Raw genomic sequence first — 16740 nt, forward strand, 5'->3', positions numbered from 1 at the left:
CAAAATGATGTGCCACAATACTACCCTTTCCGTAAAAATTTTTTTTTCAAGATGACGCCCAGCAGTTATCTTGAAATTTTTATCTGTAAATTTTCCTTTAAAACATAGTATTCATTCGTCAATTGCATTACGTTAAGTTTCAATATTTTGAATTGATCCGTTCAAAATATAAAAAGGGGGGAGGGGCATTAAAGAAAAGCACTGTATAGATATTTAGGCTGTATATAGTATGGTACTTTTACAAGATGATAAGTGATTATTAGGCAAACGTACAACAGTGCTTAATTGCTTTAAACGTGAAATTAAAATTTTATATTTGGCATCATTCTCCTAACCCAAAATACGACATAATAAATAAACTGTATTTTACATTGCTTAATACCTATACTTTATAATATTATGTAGTATAGTATGATGTAGAATGGTAAACATTAAAAAACATAAGTTGGTAATGATTGGTTTGTCCTTTAAAGAGAGTACTTTAGTTTCTCAACTCTTAAGTTGATAATACTTACTCGTCTTCAGTCATGTTATTTTCTGCACTTTGCATCCGATGGTAATATTCGGTGAAATTGTAAGCTCTTTGTCTAGCCTTTGTTTCTGAACATACTGTTATAGCTAAAATGAGACATAAATTGTTTTAAAAAAATCATTCATTATTCTTATTATGTTTTAACTTATTAAAATAAAAAATAGTAAAACATCGTTTATGCCATCGTATTTATGAATGCAAGCAAAAATTTGTTCGGAAAAATTTATTTGGAATTAAAATATATCATATAGTGGGAAATGTGAATTTGCAATGTGAAGAGGATGAAACGAGGTTTCTGTGAACTTCTCAAACTGACTTCTGACTGAACGTCTCAAATAGAATGGTTTACTGTTAGCACCGAAAAGTTTATTGCTACACGCTTAAAAATTAATCACTCAAATAATAAAAATCCTTAAAGTGCTCCCATAAAAACTGATAGTCAATCAATCAAAAATTAAAACTCTACACATCGACAATAGGTTAACAGCTTATCAGCAATAAATTGAAATCAAATAAATAATAGTTTTACAAAAACTAAAACTGCACGCTTTTATTGCTAATCGAACTAAAAAGTAGAAAATAATTTTGAATTACAAAGAGTTTTTATTACAGTAGTAGAAAGTCGGACAATTAATCATAATTAATTTCCTCAAATAAAAATCATCATAAAATTTATGTTATTAACAGAACAATTCAAATCAGACTAAAAAGCGTGCTTTTTAAGTCGATTAGCGATAAAAGCGTGTTTTTTTTGTTTTTTTTTAACTATTAGTTATTTTAATTAATATTCGTTTATTGTACTTTATTCAATAAAACTTTATAAATTAAAATATTTTGATCACGATAAATTCCTTATTTACTTGACAAATTTTGTTCCGTAAAATAATTTCGAAATTTATATTCTGATTATTTTGTTGTAATTAAGCCTTTGTAAATCACGGTTATTATATTACATCTTATATGAATATTAATTAGAGTAATCTGCGTTTATGAGACTTATTTGTACCCACGTATGTGTTAAGCACTGTTCAGAGTGGGAGCGACGAGCGTCGCGTCGAGCGACGCGACGAAAGTAAAATAATCTAATCAGAGAAAAACAAACCACCTGTGGTTGTTGGCACCAGGTGGTTTGTTTTTCTCTGATCTAATGTTACTAAATAGAAGCATTCAGAGTGAGAGCGATTAGCGCGGCGACGAGACGCGACTGCGACGAAAACAAACGAAATTGTTTTTCTATTGCGATTTGCGATTAGTCGTCAATATGGCTTCAACAGAGGAGGACGTTTCTGAGGTTTTAATTGCAGAAATTCAAGCAAGACCTGCAGTTTGGAACACAAAACTGACGTCATATAAGAATAGACATTTAAGGGACAAACTTTATATAGAGGTAGGAGAGATTTTGGGATTAAAAGTAAGTAAAAAAAACACTAGTATAACATAGAAATTATTTTATTAATTTTAAGTTACAAAACTTATAAATTCTCCTCGGCAAAATACTGTTTAAATTTATTTCGAATGTTGATCGCCGTATTAGCTTCTCTATTATTTCGAACTGTCATTCTTCGGTTTAAGTTTATATTGTTTTGTTTATTCTCTAGAACATTAACGTAATGCAAATCGCGACCTCCATCCTAGTGTCTAATGAAATTGTGAAGTATACATGCGGATTTATTAACATTAATAGCGGTTTGTTCTTTAAGTAAAGTACTTGTATCAAAAATTCTAAATTTTTGATATAATATACCAAATGCATTTTCGTGCACATGAAAGACGGTCATTGAAACGTTGCTTTTCATTATCTAAAATTCCATTTCTTGGTCTTGGATACGGCCTCATTAGATAGGTTTTTAGCGGATATGCTTCATCACCTGTCAGGACATTTGGCATAATAGTATTAGAATTTGGTAATGCTCGATCTAGAGGTACATTTAGTCCATTTGTCTTTAACAAATTGTAAAGTGTCAAAGACTGAAAAACACCACCGTCACTTCAGATCTTTTTGCACCCACTTCTATAGTGATAAATTTTTTGTTAGCATCGGCAACCTCTTGTAGTCCGAGAGAATAATATTTCAAGTAATTAAAATATGTCATTCCACTTTTGGGAGGACATTTTATTTGGCAGTGCTTTCCGTCAATAGATCCAAAACAGTTTGGAAAATTCCACAATGCATTGTATTCTTCGATTATTGTTGCCAACTGCTCTTGACTAGGAAATGACATGTAAACTTCTTGTAATTTTCCTCAAATAATGGCACTTGTTTCCTTTACGATCTCAGAAACTATGGAATATCCCACTCTGAATTCATGTCCCAAATGTTTATAGGTGGTTCCCGTGACAAGAAATCTGTAATAAAAAATTAAAGCTGAGTGAGATGCAAATTATATTTTTATACTAGCGCCTAGTTAATATGCGACAAAGATGCTTATATGTTTTTATTTTTTTTCTTAGTTTCACTTATTCTTGTTGTTTAAAGAAAGCATTTTTCTTTTATGTATCTACAATTTTATCTATTTTTTCACCCAATTTATTTTTATGTAGTATATCGATAAAATGTTTTAATACTTTTTGTTTTGTACATTTTCAGTCTAAGAAAGATCTAATAAAAACATCGCAAAACAAATAAGAACTTCTATTTATTTTGCTGTCCGAATTCCCATTATTTCATTTACTATAGAATGGTAATGCTTAAGAACTAATGGACGTAAAATTATTTTAGACGAAACTGTAGCCGCTCGTTGGAACAATAAAAAGAATACGTATCGCCGTGAGTTGAAAAAAATTCCAAAATCTCGTTCTGGAGATGGAGCCAGCAACTTTTCATCTTCTTGACCATATTTTCATATGATGTCGTTTTTAAAAGATATTATGACTCCGGCCACCAAATATGGGAACTTATCTTCTGCCCAGCATGAAGATAAGGATAATTCTGAAGATGACAATGATGAGGAATCCAATCCAATGTTGATCCAAGATCTCGGGATCCGGTATCAGAATCATCAGCGTCGCAACCTGTGACCAGACCATCATCTTCGGCTTCTTCTAGAACGACCAAGACGAATAGAAAAGAACTGCACCAAAAGAGACCGTTTTTTTGAACTTGAAAACAAGAAGCTGCAGCTCTTATCCCAAACCTTGGTTCAAGATCCACCTGTAGCAGCTCCAGAATGTGATGATTTAATTTTTTAAAAGTCTGATACCATATATGAACAAATTTCAACCGATTCAAAAAATCCAGCAAGTCATTATAGACGAAATGTCGCGCACTGAAACCTGGAGACCTGAACCACTACAAACCCATTCTGCCAAAAAATTTAACACCACTGCAGCCACTATATCCTAATAATAGCATTATTCAAGAGAGTACCATATCAGCATTTCCACCGGGATTTTACCCATATACATAATCAATAAGTAAGTTCCCGATATATGTATCTATATAGGTAATACATGTATATTATGTATATTACGTATATTTTGTTTTTTGAGTTGTTTTTTTATTACTTAATAAGAATTCATGTTTTTTTTGTTAAATATATTTTTATATACGAGTATGTACATTTAAATGTTTTTTCACTTACCTTATAGTAATGACAAGTCGTTCTGCAGGTGATATGTAGCGGCTTCTGACGAAGTTTGTTTGTGTCTTCTCCAGATAAGGACCAACGTTTTTCAGCAAATTATCAAACGTTTCGATGGACATTCTCAGGTAGTTCCAAAATCGGTCTGGATATTTTCCTAATTTAGGGTACAGATGGTGAAATACACCAAACCTATATCTTTCCCTATTTATGGGGTGAATTCCTACTTTTTCGTTTAATCGTTTAAACTTATAAGAGGGCGTGTCCACTAACAAAAACAAACGAACTGCTTTCGTTGGAGCCATTTTATGAACTGATGAAAATAAATTTGTAATTTTATTAAATTTTCGACGCGTCGCTCCGTCACTCTGAATTACTAACCGCGATGCTCGTCGCAACGCTATCGCGACGCGACGCTCGTCGCTCCCACTCTGAACAGTACTTAAGGAATAAACAAGGCGAGAATGCAACTACCGTAAAGACATTTTGGTCTCCAAAATATACCCGATTCTTAAAATAACGATTTTATCGAAAAAATGCTCCGCAACTTCGGGTATTCTGGCTACTTTATCCTCATCGAATCACAGTGCCGTGTTCGTTGTGGAGGAATAAACTTACCTTACTTCTTTGAAGTCGCTGCAGTTGTTAGGACATGTTAGTACGGGTATACACGATCCCATTTCAAAGTATGCTGTAGAAACAAATCCGTTTCTACCGCACTGCGTTGAAAATGGATAAATTCCGAAAACTGTGTTTAAGCAAGATATTTAATGTAATAATTTGGGTGAAAATAGCTAAAAAGGCGCGTTATAATCGTAACGTGTATTGCGACACATTTAAGTGCGTATGTTGGCTAGAGATCATCCCGTCGTCCGTTGCTACCATTGGTCTTCCGTCGATGCGGTGCTAACGTATCATGTATCGCCTCCTATTTAAACCTATGTGTTGTCGTACCAATGCGGTACCGCTCCGTTCCTACCGCATCCATTGAAACCAGATCGTGTATACCCGCCTTTAGTTGTCCATTTTAAAATATTCGTTGTTCACATACACCACTGTATGCGCTTAGGGTACAGCGCTGCACCTGCGAGTTTTTTGACCATAAGAGTTACAGCATCATCCAAGTCAAAAGAATTTAAACATGCAAAACATGTCATTCCACAGTACGTAATAACTTGTCAAACATCTAGGCAAACCACGATTTTTTATCAAAAAATATTTCCAAAAGGCTTAATCTCTCGATTTAGTAATTTCATTTGGCTTTAAAAGTCGCCTGACTTAACGGTTCATGGCTTAGTCAAATACTATAGAACAGCTAAATATTAGTATAAAGGACGCGATTCAAATAATTTCCTTCGAAACTAGTCAAACTATAGAGAAAAGATCAAACTATTATATATTAATTTGCATAAAAATGAATATATGAAAAAATGATAAAAGTATGTTTACTTTGTTATTTTTTCAATCTATATATGGCTTTAAACTATTTACCTGGAAAAGGTACCTGCCAGACAGGCGTGGGGCTTCTAGCAAAACTCACAAGTACAGGTGCAGTGTCCCACTTAATGTAAGTCTGTATTATCAAGTTAATACAAATATATAAGGATACACAGAAAAGTGCAAACCACCAAAGCCTGCAACGATGAACATTTTTTGTGAATTATTAAATTTTATATCATTAATGTGCTTACCTTTCTGCAACAGTCATGTTTGGATCTCCCATATATTTGAAACCATGTATGCCAGTATTATTAGAATATTCAGCAAAATACTTGTAAAAATTCTTGCGGAAGCCTGGGTAAGGTCTCTTATTTCTTTTAAAAATTGACGCATATTTTGCAACAGGATCTGCTGGTTGCGAATTTTGGTCTGGATGCCTATGTTTAAGTTCGGTTGCGCCCATCTCAGAATCGCTATACCTAATTTGTTCCAATGGAATCGTTTTTTCTTCTGGAGCTATTGACATGGTTACTTCTGAAATTAAACGTTTAAACTGGTTACTCTTTTATTAAATTTAATTATTTAAGTTTTTGAATGACTTTTAATTTTATTGGTGCCTTTTACTTAAAGTAAATTTCTTTAATAAAATGAGTGTAATAAAAGACTTAATGATCTGGTACATTTTTAAGCAATACTAGTTGAGAATAAACAACTGGTGGTGCCTTTTATTTCCTACATTGATTAGAGAGTTTTTTTATTCCAGCAGAAGTGCTCGATGTTCATGTTGCTTGGATTCATCATATCATCATTCATAGAAAAGGTGGAATAAAAACCATGAATTGGTTAGCGTATAGTTTTAATCTAAGTAGCTTGCAAAAGTCATGGTTCAAATATGAGATAATTTATACCATATCCTGGCTATGGGAACTAAACACTTTTCAACCGTACAAGTTACCGGGAGTGGATGGAATTTTTCCTGTTCTCCAACAAAACGTACAAGAGAAAATGTTTTCTCACCTGACAAGAGTCACTTTCATACCGAAAATAGGAAAAAAGGATGGGACTGACGATTTTTATAGATCCATCAGTCTTTGTGTCAACAGAACGGGCAGATTTACAGAACCGCACTATATCAACTAACCCAAATCATCAAGAAAAGCCTGAACGAGAAAGAAATAGCCATCTGCGGCATTTAATAACACGTCACATTTAGCGGTAAAAAATGCTCTAGAGAAGAGAAATTTGAACTAAATACATAATTCGACGGATTTGTCAAATGTTTGTCATACGTACACCTTAGATAACTGTGGGTGGATAGACCACAAGCATCAGAACTCGTGTCACCCTTCTCAAGGACGGATAACCTTTCCTTCAGAGTCTAGTAGTCGATGGAACTATTCAAATATTGACAAACCATGGAGAATGACCTGCATAGGGTATGCTGATGACATCATCAATATATCGAGATAGGTACGATCTTATACAAAGAAGTACTTATGCAAGTCTTATACAAGAAATACCTAAGTATTACGGAAGAACTGAGCATCATTCTGCAAAACCTACCATTATACCATTCACTCGTAATAGAAAAATGCAAGGGATGGACAACCGGTAAATACATCAAATAAAGTAAAATATATGGGAGTGACACTGGATAGCAAACTTAGTTGGAATAAACTTGGAGAAATTACAGTAAATAAAGCCAATTATGTTCTGTAGAAATCATCGGTTAAAAACTGGAAATGTTCCCTTAAAATACTGCAATGGATGGAAAACCCTTAATTACTTACGGGGCAATGGTGTGGCACGACTCAATAAAGTTAAGCACATTAAGGCGTAAACTTAACAAAGTGCAAAGACTCGCATGCATATGTACCACAGGAGCTATGAAAACATGACCCACAGCAGGACTGTAAGTTATAGTTGACGTAAAACCTCTTCATCTGGCGGTAGAGGACGCTGCTAAAAGGGCCATATTTAGATTAGTCAGGGATAGAACGAACAGCAAGTATATCAATCAGAGAGCCTGGACTTCTCAAACAAGATCTATTTTCCTGTTTGATCTTCCCAAGAGCCAAGGAATTTCACTACAAAAATGGATAGCAAAAGTGACTGGAAAAAATGAAAAAGTCACCCAGTCGCTTAAATCGAACCATCAAATACCATCTGTGTACCAAGCTAAAAAAAGAACAGAAGATGAAGTATCCGAGCCTGGTACTAAATACTCATAGTCGCTGGGTAAACGCAGCAGCGTGTTTTAAACAGAAATACACGTTATAGATAGAGGCGCTCAATTAATCCTGTACAGACACTATCTCAAGTTGAGCACATCGCAATCTTCACCGACAGCCAATATTTTGGCAAAAAAGGATTCCGGCTCTCAGTGTGTGATACTGGAGCATTTCTGCGATATAGGCAAAAGTACTTACCTATATGAGCTTTTAAAAATTTAAAAAGAATTCAAAAAACGCCTCTGAGATGATCATTCAGGGTTGTTGGCAATCCAAAATGTTTCTTCCAACCATCGATTCAAAAATATCTAAAGCTCTAATACATTTAACCAAAAGTAAAAACTACGTATTCTCACAAGCTTTTAACGGGGCATTATCACCTTCGAGAACACCGCAGGAAATTAAAACTAGAACAGACAAGTGAATGCAGCTTCTGCGGGGAACAGGAAGAGACCTCAGAATACCTAGTAGCTGTAAACGAAACCGTTGTGCCATAAATCTTGGTAGCTATGTTTAGCTAGTAGTAAGTTTTAGAAGGAATATCCACTAAAGCCGTCTGAATTACCAGCCTTTATCAGAGCAATAGGATTGTACAAAGTAATTTGACTTCAGACTACCAAGGAGTAATTAGAAAGGGGTACACAATAGATATTATGGGTGGCAGTGTCACTTTATTCTTAATTTAATCTAATCTAATCTAACTTATTATCCTTTCTTTAACCTTATCAACTATATTATTAGAAGTTTATTAATCTTCTTCTACCATATTCCAGATGATCTAGTCATATTATCCTTAACGTCATTCCTAATTCTGATCCTACAGTTCATTTAAATAAACCCGTTCTGTAATTTCGCATTCATGGTAGAGAACCGTACACAAATCGGAAATGTTAAAAACCTTCGTTGGCTAATTTTAAAAAGTAGAACCTATGATTCGGTCGACTGTTGATTACTATGTAATTTTCAAAAGTACTGTGAAGTTCAACCCTAGCCTATGCAGGTACTTTTGAATGTTTATATTAACAGTATTAACAGAGTTTTTTGTACAAAAGCAAGAAAGTTGTATTTCGCCATGAGTTATAAATGAAGTCGTTCAATTTAAATGTTTAGATTTTAATATTGCTGCTACAACTAGCTCTATTAAATTACTACTTTACAAATAGCATCGTTAGAAATTTACAATATGTCAAGAGCGAACTGAAGCTGATTTTGATAAGAGAGTTTTCTTTTGTGACCAAATAAAGTCATAATTATGAATAAAAAAGTACGTGTAAAGAAGGATTACACTACGGCCTGTAACACACTTATGCTAGTAACACATTTATTACAAACTTCAAAATATAACACTTTCACCTGACTCGCGTTGACTGTCTAATTAAAATGGTCAAAAAACGTGGTCTCTTTTGAAGACCCATGGAACAATTTGGAAACTTCTACATTGCTTCTACCTATTTGGATAATTTCCATAGAACACTGATAGTTAAAACAATCAAGTACATAAAATCTAGAAAATTTAAAATGCTAAATGATTTTTCAATAAAATAACCTAAATTGGGACCCTCAAATAAGTTGAACTACTAAAAACTAAGTCCCATTTATATAGTAAAAAATTTCTATTTGAAGACGTCACCAACAAGATTCTCCTGGAGCTTCTTCTTGGTATTGGACAATAAATTTCTTTCTTTTGAGTTATGTAAAGTCTACTGCTTACACTTCTGAACCTCAAAATTTAAAAGAATTTTTTTACATATTTCGTCAATCAGCAGCAGTTTCAAACCTTCAACTAGAACCAGATTTTAAGAAATTGTAACAATATTGGCAACGCCGCGAATATAAGCTGTTTTCCGTAATTCTCGAATGACACAAGTGGGCACACCGCACGACGTTTTTGGAGACGCGTGAAATCTTTCAGCGGAATCATAGTCAGCCGAGTATATAAAGAACCGCGTCGCCGCTAGGAGGCAATTTTATTGACAGTTCAGTTGAAGTTTGGTTTGGAATATTGGCGCGATATTTAAATCGGACATAATTAGTAGTAAATAAATATTTCTAGTAGCCGTAAGTGATCGTGTTTAGTAGTTTAAGTGTGTAAATAAATCAAACGAGTATTTTAATTCACACCTTAACAAATGGTAAAAATACTACAATATTTAAAGTGGTTTATTCTTGGTTCTCAGAATATTCCAATTTCCGATGATAAGCACGTTGAAAATGACGATGATATTAATGCTCTCAAGAAATACCGTAAAGTTTCATGATTTTAGTCACAGATATAAAGAGATAAATTGTCTCGTGTATATTATCGATTTAATTTGTGAAACAGTCTCGTTCTTAATCTGTAATTTAGTATAACCTGGAGGCTTAATAAAAGCCTAAAATTAGAATTTAGTTATTATATTTGATACACATAAGCAATACCTGTTTTTAGTACTTTCTTCCTGATAGATACGAATAATACGGATACTATAGTCCTAAATTATTAAAAAACGAACATAAACATTCTAACCTTGTGATTTAACACTACTGCACAATACAACACACACATAAAATTACGGACCTGATAATAACAGGGAGTTAATAATATGGTATAATTTAATTAATACGATTATGGGTGCATTTTTATTTATGTATATATACGAGTATAACTAAATTAACCTCTGATCTTTAAGTTATCTTATTTTTCTTACAATATTTATTATTTTTGTCAAAATGTACGAAATGTTTTTTCAAATAAATAAATAATTCAATCATATTTTCAGGGAATATCAGTTCAAGGGTTAAATTTTTGATGCCGGATTAGGAATATTAATCATCGAGCCAATTTCTTCTGATATTTCATTACTAATTCTTAGAAGTTAACAATGATATAGGTAACTATATCTCCATGTCTCTCATTTTTCACTGAACAGAACCCTTTTTATGATATTACTAAAGGGTATTTTTTTTAGAGGCGGAAAACTTTAAATTGAAAATAAACACAAAATATTTTATTGATATGAACGAATTTGCTTTTATATTAAAGAGATTTTTTTTTGGCATTAATATTTAAAAATGATTTCGGGGATGTGACCCCCACGGCTGGCGCGTACATGGCGTAATCTAGAGGTCCAATTTTCACACACTCTTTGCAGTACTGCAGGCTGTATTTCGGCAATCACGCGTCGTATGTTGGCTTCCAAATGCTCAAGTGTTTCGGGTTTATCAGCGTAGACATACGACTTAACATAGCCCTAAAGAAAATAATCTAATGGCGTCAAGTCGCACGAACGAGCTGGCCAGTTTACAGGTCCATTCCTTGAAATTATTCGTTGCTCGAATGTCTCTTGTAGTAAATTAATTGTTTGGCGTGTTGTATGGCACGTGGCACTATCCTGCTGAAACCACATTTCTACAACGCCTGCAACGGCTTCCAATTGAGGCACAAAAAAGTTGGTTATCATGTTTCTGTATCGCTCACCGTTTACTGTAACGTTCTGACCATCAGCATTTCTGAAGACATAAGGACCAATGATTCCACCGGCCCATAAAGCGCACCAAACGGTTAGTTTTTCTGGATGTAACGGTTTTTTGCCAATAGCTCGTGGATTCTCATCCCCCAAATTCGGCAATCCTGCTTGTTTACATAGCCATTTAACCAAAAGTGTGCTTCATCACTGAACAAAATTTTCATATGAAATCGTGGATCAACAGCAATCTTTCCTTCTGATGATCCTGGGGTTTCAACTCCTGGACAAGTTGAATTTTATATGCTCGCAATCCGAGATCTTTGCGCAAAATTTTCCATAAAGTGGATGGACATAAGTTCACTTGTTGAGAACAACGACGAATTGACACATTTGGATCATTATCAACACTATCGCTTATTGCGTGCGCACTGTACGGCGTCTTACGGGATGCGTATTGTCGACTAGAGTAAAAGTATTTCGAAAACGATCAACAGTTTCTCGAAATAATTTCTCTGAAGGACGATTATGAGCACCATAAAACTCGCGTAATGCCCGATATGTTTTTCGAATAGAACCATGTCTTTCAAAATAAATTTGAACAATTTGGAAACGTTGCTCCGGCGTGAGTCTGTTCATGAGGAATTGCCAAACCAAACTAATCTAAAAATAACCCAGAACTGTCAGGTCGGCTGTCATAAAAAACAGTATTGCCAAATGAAAGTTCTCCGCCTCTAAAAAAACACCCTTTATAACAGGGTAGTACCAAGTTATTTACATGTTTGGACAACTTATTGTAAAAGAGTGGACAGTAATAGTTTGCGGTCGAATCAACCTCTGCAATCTCAAAAGGTCAATCCTCATGGTGGTGATGTGGTCAAACATCGCCACCCTGCCCAATGGTGTAGTTATGGTAATGCTTCTTTGTGGTAGACCGAGCAACATTCCTGTAGGCAAATAGAAGACGAGCTCAACACCTAGTCTATAAACCTTATTTTTCTTGGATTTCTCTTTGAAGTTTTCAGTAATCATCACGGATTTCCAATGCAGCTAAATATCTCGACGCTATTATACAGAGAAGCTTTTAGCGAATATAAAAATATTGCAATATGCATTGGCAATTTTGCTGTGATATTCTATCTAAGGACTGGGTTCTTGCAAATGCCAATGTATAATAATGATCTATTTGATTTTAAATTTGTTTGGATTTGGGTGTATTCGTATTTTCTACAGGCTCTATGCATTTTTATTTGTAATGACAGTACACTGTAAAAAATCGAGTGTTAATTTTAACACACAAAAGTGGTCTATATAGGTCCACACTAGTGCGTGTTAAAATAACCACTGGCAAAAAGTGGTGAAAAGTGGTTGTTTTTATTAAAAGAAAAACATTTGTTTTACCCAATTTAGCGTGTTAATAAACGAACGAAAATAAAATTTAAAAAACCCCTTCCGTATTGTTTAAAGTATATTTTGAGTGTCAAATGTATTTAAATAAAAGTAAAATTTAATCACCCACTTTGGTTTAAATTAAATTTACACAGGTGCTTAAAATATTTATTTCGGGTTAAATATATTTAAAAAAAATAAAAAAATACACTTAATTTATGGTTAATTGAGTTATAAAAAATGGTAAATTTAACTTACCTAGGGTTAAAATTATTTTTATTAGTGTAATAAAGAATCTATTTAGGTGCTAATTTATACTTTAAATAAAATATATTTTTCTTTATTTCGTGTGATAAGTATTGAATTTAAGGGTTAAAAGTAATTTTTTTGGTGTATTTTTTTTTAATTGGAGTGTGTTAGCCGAAAAAGAACCAAGCACAATTTTTAATTTACAAAAAAAATATTTAAAGTATTTATTTGTTTAAATAACAGCTTGAAACTATTTCTAAATAATCTTTGGTACATATATTAAAGATTATTAAGGAAGAGTTTTAAACTATTCATTTGAACAAATACTAATTAATAAGTTAAAAAGTAATTATTTGGCGCCTGGTTCCTTTTCGAATTTATCACCCCAATTATTACATATTGCAACTATTTCGGTTAGTCTGTATATAATTGATAAGAATTAAAAAAAAACTAAAAAAAAACGCAAAACTTCGTATTCCAAACGATTAAATCAAAAAAGTTATTCTAAGAAAGGAGAGCAATTTCTTTTTAGGAGAAATACAAATAAAAGGCATAGCAATCAATTTCTTAGACATTATCTATTAAAGAATAATATAATAAACATAAAAAATATATATTCTGCAACAAAAATATATAGGAACCCATATTTTGAAATGTAAAACCTTAAAAAATAATAATTGGAGATCAAATTTAACCTTATAACAAGAGTAGATCTTATACAGATGAAAAAAACACTTATGGCTTATGGCACGTATGGCTTATACATAAATCTCTGTCGCTTAATTCCATAAGCTGCAAAAAATGTTATTTTTAAGCTAAGATGTACTTTGGCACTATAAAAAAATCTGTTTTTTGAAAAGCCTCGGAGCACGCTTACCTTTATAACTCAAACAAAAATCCAAACTAAACTAAACTAAACACTAAATTAAATTAACGACGCGGAGACGAGATCAGACAGGTCAGGTTCAGGTCGAAGCGTCAAGAAAGTAGAGAGACACAGGATTGGTAATTTCACGACTTGTAGCAGTGAAACACGCACACGTTTAGTGTTAATTTAACCAGTTTTAATGGTATATTTACACTGGACGCATTTTTTTACCAAATAAAAATTTTTAAATATTTTAGCACGGCGCGAAGTATTTTAATAGTGTTAATATAACACGCAAAAAAATAAAAATAAATTTAAGTCAATTTAACCACTTTAAAGTCTTCTTTAAGTGTTAAAAAATACTACATAGTATACTTCATAGTGTTAAATTTAACACTCAAGAAATTTACCACGCTGTTTATTCTTTTTACCACCCTATTATTTTTTACAGTGTAGTGTTATTGCTATTAGCTTTTATATGTTATATTTTAGAATGTAATGACTATTCAAAACCTATTTCGTAAAGTTGAAGTACAAAAATTACCAAAAGAATTATTCGTATTTTTTTGATTTTTTGTTATAAAATCCATTTCTAAAAGTAAGACAGTAAAATAAATTATTTATTGCATAAAACCTTTAATAACAATTATGAACCTCTCTATACGTAATGATCGATTCCCCAACCTGTATAACATCGATTATAATTTTGACGGTATACAACACCCAAAATCTCTATTTTTCTTCGATTTTTTCCTCGTTTTACACGTTCCCAAAATCAATCTTGTCTAAAACATTTAAATATTTTAAGAGATTTTTCGTATCGGTTTCTTGGTTGATCCTCTAGTCTTTTTCTATACCTATTCTTACACATAGTTTTATTTATTTTTGAAGATAAGCTATGTTTTTTTTTTAAAAACAAGATCAAATCAAATGATGAGGTTCTTTTCACCAATAATGTATTTTGCGGTTTCTTTTAACATCAAAGGTGCCGTTAAAAGGGAAACGCCGCCAAAGTTGCCACTGGCGGAGCCTTTCAGCGGCACCTTTAACAAATAAATCTCAAATTAGAATAGTAGTGGAGGCAACTACATCTAGGTCAGTAAGTGCCGTTTACTGCACTCGAATATTAAAGACTTCCACTAATACTACTTGGCGTTAAAGTAGATTTATGGTTTTTGGTACATGGCTTTGATTTCGAGGTTAGGAATAATTAGTCAAAGAATAAAAGGATAGAAGGAAATTTCTATTAAAATTTTTGATTTTCATAGGTTTTCAATCTATGGAAACATAAAGTTGTGGTTTTTTAGTTTAAAAGGGCCAGGCCCATAATAAATTCGGTTAAATAATTCAGTCAAATAAATTCTGATTAAATGTTATTCTGCTGCACAGGGGTTGGTAGAAAATGGTCAAATGCCAACCAAAATGTCAACCTCACCTGCTCGTGTGTTAACCAAAGTCATCCGGTATACCCTGCTACAGTACCAACTACTCTGACTACCGAGTCACGACGGTATAAACGTTCCAATGGCCAGTGAAAAAATGCAGCAGAAAGAAGAAATGTCACCACACAGATCCCACAGTGGAGGCTAAAATCCCCTCATATGACCGAGAAATACATAAATTGGGACAAGTTTACAAACTTGTGCTAAAAGCTTCCTAATCATAGAATTTATGATACAAGTATTTATTTGGTTATACGAAATACAAGACAAAAACAGAATACAGAATCGATTTTGATTGTACATAGAAGCATATTTTATATAATCAAAGAAAAAACCAAAAAAGAAGAAAAGGAAAAACGAGAACCAACATAAAACAAGAATAATAAAAAATAAAAAAATAAAATAAGTCTGATTAACAGATATGTAATTAATTTTAAATATTAAAATTAGTCGTTAAAATACTCTTTAATGCTGTAGTAAGCTTTTGGTAAGATTAATTTTTTAGTTCTCTCCTAAACTTTTTAGGGTCTGTAACAGTCCTAATCGAAAAAGGAACATGATTAAATATTTTACGACTAATAAATATAAGAGAGTTCCTCGTAAGTGAGGAGGTGGGGATTGGAAGAGATAAGTTGCCCACTTGACGAGTATTATGACTGGTGCAGGATGGTGGACTTACGGATTTATGTATGAGTGTTGCAGTTTCCAATATAAAGAGTGAGAAAACTGTTAAAATTCTTTCAGCTACAAAAAGAGGTTTACAAAAGACTTTCAGATCAACACCACACAGATACCTTAATGCTTTTTTCTGAATAGTAAAAATTACGTTAAGGAGTTCCTTGGAGCACAAACCCCAAAATGGCAACTCATAACGGATATGAGAGTCTATTAAGGCGAAATAAAGTGAACAAGCAAAGAACCCCCCCAACTCATGCCTGGAAACCCTGACTGCAAAACAACCAAAAGAAAGTTTAGCAGCGAGGCCCAAAACGTGGTTGTCAAACCTTAAACTCTCATCAATGAAGAGGCGGAGAAATCGTCAATAATCCCTACCATGTAGTGGGCTCTGCTCATCAAACAAAAAACCCTCTACATTACACTTAAAGCCCAGAACAAAAGTCTTATCAACATTGAATACAAGCTGATTGCAGATGCACCAGTCTTTAATTTTGTGAAGGTCCTCTACTATGAGAGATCTGACTACTTTTTGATCTTTGTTATGCCACAGAATTGTAGTATCATCGGCAAACTGAACCACTAGTCCATGCAGTGATAGAGAGCTTAAATCATTAACGTATAATAAAAATAAAATAGGACCCAACACTGACCCTTGAGGTAAACCACATTTAAGATGTGCTATCCCTGACGAAAATCCAGATGCAACCATCCTCTGGGTGCGGCCAGACAGGTATGACTTTAACCACCCCAAAGCCACTCCACTAAATCCGTAAAAATCAAGCTTTGTCAGCAGTATTCCATGATCCACATAATCGAAGGCCTTAGACAGATCACAGAACACCGCTGCTGCAGCCTTCCTGGAGTTCATAGATAGATACACACTCTCC

General features: G+C 33.4%; 1 protein-coding gene and 1 long non-coding RNA gene across 8 annotated transcripts in view; one reads left to right on the forward strand and one right to left on the reverse strand.

Moving 5' to 3' along the window:
• The window catches only part of LOC126734807 (pickpocket protein 28-like), a 49189-nt gene that overhangs the window by 21825 nt on the left and 10624 nt on the right, over positions 1-16740 (reverse strand). For 3 of the 7 annotated variants that reach the window (XM_050438554.1, XM_050438555.1, XM_050438556.1), the window contains exons 2-4: positions 5805-6087; positions 5605-5747; positions 516-618 (exon numbers count right to left, since the gene is read on the reverse strand). In XM_050438554.1, coding sequence (XP_050294511.1) covers positions 516-618; positions 5605-5747; positions 5805-6079 — 521 coding nt within the window. In that variant the 5' untranslated portion in view covers positions 6080-6087. Of the gene's footprint in view, positions 1-515; positions 619-5604; positions 5748-5804; positions 6088-7343; positions 7383-10202; positions 10405-16740 lie in introns of those variants that run through there. The other 4 variants (XM_050438558.1, XM_050438552.1, XM_050438553.1 and 1 more) reach the window with 3 other exon arrangements.
• On the forward strand, positions 1715-4086 carry LOC126734810 (uncharacterized). The gene is made up of 2 exons (XR_007660181.1): positions 1715-1943; positions 3252-4086. It is a non-coding gene; the product is annotated as an uncharacterized LOC126734810 (long non-coding RNA).

Source organism: Anthonomus grandis, chromosome 4, assembly GCF_022605725.1.
Source record: "Anthonomus grandis grandis chromosome 4, icAntGran1.3, whole genome shotgun sequence".
Lineage (NCBI taxonomy): Eukaryota > Metazoa > Arthropoda > Insecta > Coleoptera > Curculionidae > Anthonomus > Anthonomus grandis.